Here is a 10,680-nt window from a genome sequence, read left to right as displayed (position 1 = left end):
GCAGTGGCACACGCTTACACGCTTTCCTTCACCCCTGTCCTCTTCCAGAGTTGCTCCCACCTGTCTGTACCTTCGCCTGCCCAACTTTCTTCCTGTTGGCTGCTGTTCTCTGACCCTGTACCCCCGTGAGAGTTCAGCGCTGTACTTTTATCTGTGGCTGAAGCCATCCTCCTCCTCCAAAGCTGCCTGCACCCAGGAAGCCGGACAGAGATCATCCCCTCCCGCTGCCAGGCGCTGAACCACCGGAGGAAACCCACAGGTTATTTCGTGACTCATTCCGTGATTTTTAAACGGTACCAGTCAGACTTTCAGACCACGGGTCTCAGAGATGTGAGCTCATAGAACCGGGCACAGAACCCCGCCAAACTCGCGACGCCTCCCCCCGCACCGCCCGCACCTCGGCCTCCCACGGGACGGGCCACGAACGGGCGGCTCCGGCAGTCCAGCGTCGAGGCGAGAGGAGGGGGAGGGCGGCCACCGGGCGGGGCGTCCTGAGCGGGGCAGGCGGGGACGGGGCGGTGCACGACCGCGGTCTCTACCGCTCGTGTGCACGTAGCCGGGCCAGGGCGCTCGAGAAGAGGAGCCGGCTGAGCTGTGACAGCTGCTCGAGGGTCGGCCGGGCAAGAGCGGCAGGCAGGTAGGAGCTCGCCCTCCCGCCGGCCCCTGCCCGCACCTGCTCCGCTGGCGCTCGGGGCGGTGCGGCGCGTGCGGCCGCCGCGTGCCGCTATGGCGGGGTGCGGGCAGCGCTCCGGGCGGCGGGAGCGGGAGATGGAGGAAGGGGGGAGCGAAGATGGCGGGCGGTGGTCCCCGCGCTGAGGGGCCGCTGCGACGGGCGGTGGCGGCGGCCGGGGGTGCTCGGGGGGAGCCGGCGGGGCTCCCTGCAGGGCGCCCTGCAGCCCCGACCCGGGAGTGCGGTCCTTCCCCTACCGGACCTTCGGCGCCCGGAGGTCAGCCCGCTCGGGGGGAGCCCCGGGGATGGTGCTTTTCCCCAACGGTGTCTTGTCTGCGGTAACCTCAAGAAACTCGTGCGAGGAAGCTCTGGGCTGCTTTTGGGGTTGTGCGCTTTCCCGATGGTCTCAAATGTGTCATCTCGAAGGACTGTAAGTCTGCCTGCCTTCTGCTTTCTGTGGGTTGATGCCCATCACCTCCTTCTAGAAGTTGCTCTGCCTCGCCGCCTGCTAAAATAAAACCTGGCTGTGGCTCTAATCGTGTGCGTGGGCCGCACCTCCCTCTCACATCTCCCTGTTCTCCCTGCAGGTGCTCCTGAGAACAAGTGCTGCTTTGCCCCGCTCTGCTGCGAGTGTCATGTAAACAGCATCCCACCGCCAGGGACCTTGCAGAGCTCTCGTTAAACGTGAGTCCTATTCTTGTTTTCTGTATGGCATCCAGCCTGTCAGCTGGTGAGCTCTGCCTTGCAGGCTCCTGGCTGTGGCCACGTACCCTCCCTTGTGTTAGTGTCAGGGCACCTTCCTAGCCAAAGAAGGGAGTGGGGACTGCTTGTAGACCAGTTTGTATTTCAGCTATTTTTCTCTTATAGCCTGGTGGGATGATGTTGACAGCTTCTTCGGGAACTGTAGCTGTGTCTGGCATCAGGCAGAATCCCTGATGCTCTGCCGGGCTGTGGTGAGAAGGATTCCTTGTTGCACGTGTGTCTGAAGACTGGCAGCATCGTCCTGCTTTCTGAAGTGTCCCTCTGTAGCTGCTTCCCAGCACATCCCCAGATGCTTATTCTGTTCCACCTGCAACATTCACAGATAACAGTGCAGTGTTATCCTTACTCTGTGAGCTGATAACTTGTTTTGTCAACTCGTGCAGACAGTGTTCCTTTCTGTGGCATCTGCTGGCTGCTAAGAGTCTTTGTGAATAAGCTTCGAAAACCCTTCTCCTGGGATGTCAAGAGTTGTATGCTGTATGAGGTCAGAATAGTGTCAGGCACTAATTAGAGACTGCAAATTGGCATCTCAGAACTTGTTAGTGCCTGTAGCCTTAATGCTGCTTGAAGGTAGGGAACTGGACATATATCCAATCAGGCTGGTTGGCATTTACACCTACCTTTACACACAAGTAATTAAAACATCAGAGGCAGGGAGGTGCATGGGAATAAGGTGTTAAACTCCAGCTTACCTTAAGCTGACCAGCTGTGCTCACAAAAGAATGCCTCTGCTGCCCTTGAAGCTAAGTCTGCAATCTGGGGTAAAAGCTGTGACATGATAACAGAAAATGTGGTGGATGCAGAAACAGGTGTGGTAATTTCCCAGTAGGAGGTCAAAATTGGGTTATATGGGGGAGAGATTTAAAAGAAAAACTGGAAGAGGGCATGTTACAGCTGGGGACAAACAGTTTTTGAAGTCCTGGGTTTATAAGAAAAAACTGTACATTTTAATCTGTGGAGATGCCCGTAATGTGGAAGCTGTAATACAAAATGTTACACACAAAAACAACAGCATTACTTCCTCTTCTGTACACCTGACATGGGCCAGACTTATGAAAGGGTAAAGCACTTTATCATTCTGTTTTATAACCAGAGTTGCTTTACAAGTGATGTTTCTGATTGCCTCTTCCCTTGTGCTTAACTGCTTCTGCACTGCTGGATTCTGTTCTAGTGGTTTCTGACCTGGTGTTTCTATGTCTGCTCTCAGGCTTGGAGTAGATATAAAGAGAAGAGGGAAGACTCCCTTGCATCAGGTATATGTATGTTTGGAGATACCTGATCTAGTGGAAAGACTTCAAGCACACAGTCAGTACAAGCTGCTTCTTAAAATACTTCTTGAAATGCCAGGGGTGCAGCTTAATGTAAAGTTGGGTTTGCTATCAAGATTTGGCGGTAGCACAAATGAAAATTAGTCTCCCCTTGGATTTTGTAGAGTTAAATGTCTTTCTTCTTCAGAAGCACACCAGAGTGTTCTGTGTTTTAACTCACAGAACAGAATCAATGGAAGTAAAGCAGGCAGTGTGTTGGAACAGTGAGATCATTGACTATTCTACCAAGTCAGCCTCAGCTCACAGTTATTTCAGCCATTCTTAGCCATGAAAGATTGTCCTCAGAACAGGGAAGAGGTAACTAACAGGCCTAATTGACTGGAGCAATGGGTTTCATTAGGACAAGTCCCTTACTGTTGCTATTTGAAGTAATGAGCCAGGAGATTTTGTGGCTTCCTGCAGTGGCCTTACTGCTGTTGTACAGGAGCAGCTTGTTTCTTGCCCTTCGTGTCCTGATCTTGCTGTGCCTTTTGCTGGCATGCTGTTCTTTGCTTCCTGTGCTGCTTGTGATCCATCAGTAGAAGGTCCAATAACTTCATCACTTGTGTCTGTCTGTTCACTCCCTTCTGCTCCTGTGAGTAAAGTGACTCAGTGTGTAGTAGTAGTGAAGACAGATAATTAGTTAATTATGTATGTGAGTGACTGGTGGGTTTTATGGTTCTGTTTTGTTTTTATCCCAGTGGGGCACTGCAGTTACTGGGAAGTGACACAGAGCTTGTTGTGGCTGACACATGTTCAACAGTTTGCTTCCAGAAATCACAGAATACTTTCTTGTGGAATGACTGCTGTTGAGGCATGTGTAAGGAGGAGTTGGTCTAACTTGACTTGTAGCTTGCAGTTGTCTTGGTGCAGGGCAGTGGAAGCTAGGAGAGGAGAGGCTGAAGGTTAACTAATGAACAGCTGTAGCTAAACCTGTTCTTTATTTCCATCTGTGACAAGCTGCTCCAGTACCCGTGTTCTTCATGATATTTCCAAGTCATAATAAAGAAGACTGACCTGGGAAAGTGCTGGTGTGAGGAAGAAAGCCATTAAAACAATGCTGTGTGGGCAGGCCTGAGTGCCTCCTTCTGTCAGCAAGAGATAAGTTGGTGCATCCAGACTTGCTGTTTTCCAGTCTGAAACTGCTTTCCAGGTAGCACCTTGTGCACAAAATTCACACTGTGATTGCAGGTATCGTTCTGATCTCTGTGTCAGAGCAATACAGACTTCCCTGTTAGTAATGCCAGCAGTGAGTTCTTTTTTCTAGAGCTCACCAAATAGCACTCTGTCCTAATTTTCAGTAAGGCTTTCCCTGCCCTGGTATGTCCACATCAGCAGATTGGTTGTCCATATGCACAAAACTACTACTGGCCTCAGCACTAGTCTCTGTTCTCTTTTGCTTCTGAATCTAGGCTCTGACAGGCCAATAGGCTTGAAACCTTCTGGGACCAACTTTTTTATTCTATTTAAGGCTTTCTTGCAGCAAAGGGAAAAGGTTTTGGAGCAGGGGAGTTGAATGAAGTGTTATGCATGTGTTTTGTTTGTCTGTTTTTTTTCTTCCTTCCCTGCAGAACTGAACCAAAAATCATCCATGTACTTGCTCTTGTAGTTATGTAGGAGAGGAGACTGGCAAAAGAGAAGCTGAGAAGCCTCTTGTGCCTCTGGAAGGAGAAACAAGATCTATATGCTCTGAAGAGGTATGTGTTGCTATGTTAGAAGATTTATTTGGTAAAAAGCCTGGTAGTTATCTGTACTCAGTTGCATTCAGGTTCTTTCTTTCCCTGTTTTTCTTTTCCTACTGCATGCTACAGAAAATTTGCCTAGCTTTCTTCAAGGGTAAAGTTAGCCTCTCCTTGTTCCAAATATTCAGACTTTGATATTAACGTTCCATTAATTATACAACTGTATTTTCAAAGATACAGTTCACTGAATTGTGCATCAGCAGTTGTGTTGTTTTCAGTCTAACTGCAACTGACCTGTCTGTATTCAACAGCAATGAACTTAATCAGGCCCTTTATTCCATAACAAAGTTACAGCAAAAGGGGGAATGTACCAAGAGCATGCAATACCAGTAGGCTGAGTACCAAATGTAGCAGTAAGAGCCACAGTGTAATTAATTATGCTATTTCTTTTCTTCTTTTGACTTCTGTATTTTCACATTCACAGGTCTGCTGTGGATTTCTGACACTGAATGCTAACAGGAAGAAAGAAAAAAAAAAAAAAGGACAAAAATCAATGCATCAGTTTGAGGAGATTCAGTTGTAATGTATTCAGTGACTGTTCCAGTACCAGTAGGTGAAGCAAGTAATGGACAACATAAGAAAGCTACTTTTTTCCTTTTTTCTTTTTGGGGCCATACTGCTCTGTAGCGGATTTATTCTTTCAGTTTTTACCTTACAGATATGCCCTTTTGAAACCTTCAGTGACTGTAATGTGGTCCTGAAGGCTTCTGGGCCTGTGTTGTCTGTAACTGGATTGCTTTGCATTTTAATTGCAAGATCAAGGGCCAGGCTTTACATAAGCCAAAGACAGTTGCAAAATGAGCAAATTTGTAGCCTTTTTTTTTATCAAGGAAACTGTCAGTTTGCCCAGTTTCTTATCTTCGGATTCCTGTTTTTGACAAGTGGGATGCTAATTAGCATCCTGGGCATTTGGGTCCCTGGCTGCAGCCCTGGTTGGCCCAGTATACAGCTCAACCAGACTAACAGTTCTGATGGGGACCGCCAGGGCTGTGGAATCCTGTCATTTCAAATCCTGGGGCCTTTGATTGTGCTTACTGGGTTGTGTTTCTTCGTGATAGCTCATGTTAAAAAGAAGCAAAACTTAAATCTCAACGAAGAACCTTTGGAAAACGAGGAACATTCTCAGAGCCCCGAATCTTTTCAGGTTACACTAGGTGAGTAAATAATGTGTGAAACTTTAAACTTTCTATTCTCCAGGGATTTACCTCCAAGTGTCGTGTGTCTGAGCAGTAAACACATTGATTCTGTCATCTGCCACCAGAGAAGCTGGTGGGAAGGTTGATTTGTCTTAGATGTTTTCTGTGTGATCAGTTCAGTTGAACTTCTCTTGAGGAAATAGCCTTTCTTTTGGCAGCATCTGAATGTCTGCGTGAACAAAATCACATAATGTAGCACAAATGAGTCCAGTCTCGCTTCCTTTCCAAGGAAGTGTTGCTCACACTCCAAATCACACGTCTCATGGCTTCTGTGACTGTATCTTACACTTAGATTAGCCTGAAACTCTGATCCCCCTCCTAGACAAAAGCTTAGGAATCTGATTCATAAGCTTTGTATTGTATTTACTTGAATAATGGCCACCTCTTTTATCAATCTTCAGATTTAATTGCAACATGGTTTTGTTAATTGTAGAGCATACTGTACTTAATGAACTATTAAGAGGGAATGATGCCCTAAGTAGTACCCTGCTGCTAATAAACCATGAGTATACTCAATATATAGATTATTCTGATAACTTTCTAGTTCAGAGGAAGGATAAATGGGTCAATTATAACATTGCTCAACTGTTATCTGTCAGGATTTGAAGTCCAGTAAGCACGGATTTTGCCTTTCTCTCTGTCAGACTGATGTACAGACCTTTATAACCTGATGATCCTCAAAAACGATGATGGTTTAGTGTCAGTTTTTCAAGATAAAGGGGCTTAGAGAATCAGTCAGATTACTTTTTAAAGACAGTAAATTTTTTGGATTCCTTCCTTTCATAATTCCATCAAGAAGCGTAAAACTCAAAGGTTAAAAGATGACAACTTAATGACAGTCACCGCTGTGCCAGATTGTGCCCCTGCCTAACTCAGTATCTATTATGTTCTATGACTTGTCAGTGCAAATTGAAAGGGAAAAACAATGAACAAATAAAAGAGGTGTCAGGCAATAATTAATGTTTATATGAATTATTCAAGCTCTGTGACTGATACAAACTTTATTTAAAAAAAAAAAAAAAAAGTGGAAGCTCCTCAAATACAAAACTGAGTTGACAGATAAGCAACACAGTACACCTAAAACTGAATTATTTATCTATAGCTTTAGCTTTGTGGTACTTATGTTAGTAGTGTGCCCGAGTAATTTGGGAGAGGAGCTGTCAAAGCATTCAAAATCATAGAATCGTTGTGGGTGGAAGGGACCTCTGGAGATCACCTCATTCAGCCCCCGAATAAAGCATGTTCCCTACAGTAGGAAGCACATGAGAGAAAGTCAGTACATGCTAGGGGATGACATGTGTGGTTATTCTTCCCCAAATGTAGGACTGTACACTTGCCCTTGTGGAACCACATTAGATTCCTCTCTGCTCAACTCTCCAGTCCATCCAGATCTTGCTATATGGCAGCACAGCCTACTGGTGTGCCAACCACTCCTCCCAGCTTTGAATTATCAGCAACCTTGCTCAGACTACACTTTATCTGTTCATCCAGGTCACTGATGAAGATGTTCAGCAACATGCAGTCAGTAGTCAGGGCTATCTATGACTCAAATGTTTTTTATTCTGTCAGTATCTACTTCAAGGCTATACTTAGAAAACCCCTCTTTTAGATGCATGATAAAAAGCCAACCACTCTTCTGCTCTTAAATGGAGCTAATAGTAGCTGTTGTCTTCATGCTTGTTGTTTCTGAGGACAACCAACATGTAAACACATAAGAGATTTGTCTCTTAGCTAGGTGGATCACTTCCTCCCACTTAGTGGTTGTTTTTTGTTGTTTTTTTGTTTGTTTGTTTGTTTATAGAATCTCAATTTATGATTATGTTGCTTTTCTTCTTTTTAAAGTACTCCTGGTTTTGAATGAAACTTCGGTGTACTTCTGCATTGCAGAATATAACAGATCCTTAGGCAGCATCATTGGTTTTTATCTTGAAAGGTAGACAAGTACCGATACCATAATTCCAAAGATGGGAAACATTCTGAGATACAGTTAGAACAGACAGGGGAGCTCAGTTTTCCAGAGGTAGTAATTGGTGTTTCTTTTTCACAGGTGATGCTGTGCTGATGTTCCCACCTCCACCACCACCTTATTTTGCTGACCCTCTGTCTCCAGCTGTGACACATTGTCTTGTGTCAAGTGGTTTGCCTGCAAGTCCTCCACCATACCATTCTGTATTCGGTGATGGGTAAGACTGTGTTATTGTATGTTTTACTGTTGTTTGTTTGCTTTAAATCAGAGATGGTTTCCAAGAATATGTTCTTAAATAATCACCATTAACTCTATGCTAGGCACTATGAAGTTTTCTATTACATCACCAAACTTCCTTCAGGTGCTTTGCTTTACTGGCGTTAAAATATCCTAGTATAAAAGAGGAATCACATTCCAGAGTATCTTCCACAAAAGTTAAACTTTTCAAGTTTAATACTGGAAGGGGTGTCTGATGATATTCTGTGGGTTGCTGGGTTTTTTTGTTTGTTTATTTGTTTGTAATAAGCCTGTAATCTGTGGCCTTATTTAGATGTTATTTGTTTGGAGTTCCTCCATAGACTGTCAAGGAAAGGTACTCCTCACAGCAGTGCCCCAGTGACATGATATCCATGCTGCAAGATCCTAGGAAGCCTCTGTAAAACCAATGCAGTGAGCACTTCACAGTATCTGTCCAGCTGCCTCGTGACACTAGGGGTGCTAATTTAGTTTGTGTCCTGTTCTCTTGGTGACTCTTTTGGAAAGGTCTGTGCTTTCTTTCAATGATCATTCAGTGACAGTGTGGTGTGACAGGATATACTGATAGTGTGGAGAAAAAGCAGAGGAGGTTCCAGGGAGCTTAAAGGGAAGATTGCAAACCCAACTTCATCCTAAGATGAGGAGGCTGTCCCATGCAGCTGCTTTTCCTTACACTGAGCATAGGTGACTTGCTCAATGCTGCCATCACCAAGCTTGTGCAGCAAGAGTTTCTCAATGACTGAAGAGTTGCTTGCAACGTAAGCATTTGCAGGGATATCTCTCTGTGGGATCCAATCAGTGGGTTCCTATCTTGAGGGTGAAAGAGGCCATGTACTAGAACTAGATAAGGCCAGGAACTAGATGCCAACATACCTAGAGCCCTCAACTTATTTTCATGCTCTTGATGATTCAGAATTGAGTAGGTTTTACCCTTTGGAAGGTCCACTTTAAGTTTTTTAGGATTTGTTCATCAGGATGTTTTTAGTCTACAAGGCTACATAGCATATGAAGCACTGCAGCAAGAACCCCAGTCTGCATAGCTGTGTCCACACAGTAGTAGCTACTGGGTCATTTCTGTAACTGCTTTCCACTCTACTCCAGACTTTTCTGCTCTCATGGGGTGGTAAATACCATAAACAGCCATACCAGCTGTGTGCCTCATGTCAGTACTTTAAAATCCTACCATCTTCCGCTCAAAGCAAGCAAGTACAACCTCAAAGACCTAAATGCCACAGGAGAAGGTTTGTGATAGCAGTGGTAATTATTCCTGTTACCATACTGTTTGAATCCACGTTTGTGCTGTTCTACTGTAAATGCACACACATCTTCATTGGTGTTACTGAGAGATGAGGTGACTATGCTGTGTTCCTGCTCCCTTGTGCAGAACTGTTGTGAGTAGAAGTGTACACAGAAACATGAGATGGCTCTGGGAGTAAAGCATAACGAATGAGTTCTCTGCTTTTCTTGCAAGCTACTGAAGTGTAACATGCTGAGGGCCATCTCTAAGGTGAGATGAACAGGGTACCAGAACAGTGTTGGTTCCAGAGATCTGTCTGGTACCATAATGGTCAGAGGAGGGTTGTGAATACCTCACTGCTTACTTTGGCTTTCAGTGTGAGCTTAGTAGTCCACTGGTGTCCATTTACTTCTGATTCTCTGTCTCCAAGCAGCAGTGCAATTCCATATGTCTAATGCTTTGTTTATTAAAACTTCAAGTTCCCTGTAGTTGAAGATCTCAGACAGCTAAGAATTTTTGTTTTGGTTAAGTGGTTCTAATTCTAGTAACTGTTTCTCACAAGAGAAGAGGAGAATGGACTGTGGTAGACTGCAAAAATGAAGATGCACTAGGAGCAAAGGTTTGGAGGTTTTAATAGGATTGCCCTGCTAGAAGTGGCTAATGCTCCTAAGTCAGGCTATGATGTGAACTAGAAGGGAGCTTGTTTGCTCTTTCCTGCTGAAATAATGTGACTTTTGAGTCATAATATAGCATATAGTATGAAACTGTAATGCCTATGTAAGGTTTTTCAGGGATTTCTAGGAGTTGTGCATTTGTATATATTCATGTAAGTCAGGGGTGAATTTCACTTGCTATAGCAGGAGGAACTATATTAATACACAATTTTCTGTTTTATAGAGTACAGTTTGCAGACGACGGAAGAACAGCTGCTGTCAGAGACGATGAAACTATATATACAATTTCGGTGCGCAGTTCACCTTTGGGTAACTCTCCAGCACAGTTTTTCTCCTCTGAACCACCTCCAGACTATGAAGAAAAAGCATCGGTGGAAAGTAATGAATGTTCCCATTCTTCTTCTCTTTCATCTTTTTCCTCAGTGACTTCTGACACCAGCTTATAGAGGCCTGTCAGATAGACTGTGTTTTCATATGAAATTGTACACTCAGATTTATGATCTTTAAATTTATTTACATTTTCTAATAAAATCAGTAACGCTGCCTCTGTCTGTTTTTTCATTAACAAGCATAAATGATGAGTTTGGGTTTTAATAAATACGAGATAATGCTGGGCTTCTCAGTTAGTGGTAAGAAGGGATTCAGTTCACTACAAGAATGTTGAATGTTTATCTTGTTCTGTTTTACAGCTTCAGTTTCTATATTCAGTTCCTTATATAATGGAGGCAGTAACTTGAGACTATTTTTTTGCTTATTTTAGTTAAACCTGCTTGGAGTTTCAAAGAAGAAATCATTAGGAAGTGCTTTTGTTTCTATTTTTGTACTACTTTGTGGAAAATACTTGCCTGCTGTTACTGACTTCATATGTTCC

General features: G+C 44.3%; 1 protein-coding gene across 1 annotated transcript; it reads left to right on the top strand.

Annotated features, from left to right (window-relative positions):
* The first annotated feature begins 505 nt into the window (after nt 1-505).
* On the top strand, nt 506-10,352 carry TMEM171 (transmembrane protein 171). Its single transcript, XM_072359757.1, is given in 8 exon segments — nt 506-637; nt 1,258-1,354; nt 1,538-1,623; nt 4,349-4,436; nt 4,906-5,078; nt 5,080-5,635; nt 7,725-7,860; nt 10,033-10,352. Coding segments are annotated over 4 exon segments (990 nt in total). The 5' UTR covers nt 506-637; nt 1,258-1,354; nt 1,538-1,623; nt 4,349-4,436; nt 4,906-5,003; the 3' UTR covers nt 10,256-10,352.
* The last annotated feature ends 328 nt before the right edge of the window (nt 10,353-10,680 follow it).

This window comes from Excalfactoria chinensis, chromosome Z (genome assembly GCF_039878825.1).
Source record: "Excalfactoria chinensis isolate bCotChi1 chromosome Z, bCotChi1.hap2, whole genome shotgun sequence".
Taxonomy (NCBI): Eukaryota; Metazoa; Chordata; class Aves; order Galliformes; family Phasianidae; genus Excalfactoria; species Excalfactoria chinensis.
This window is presented reverse-complemented; position numbering and strand designations above follow the sequence as displayed.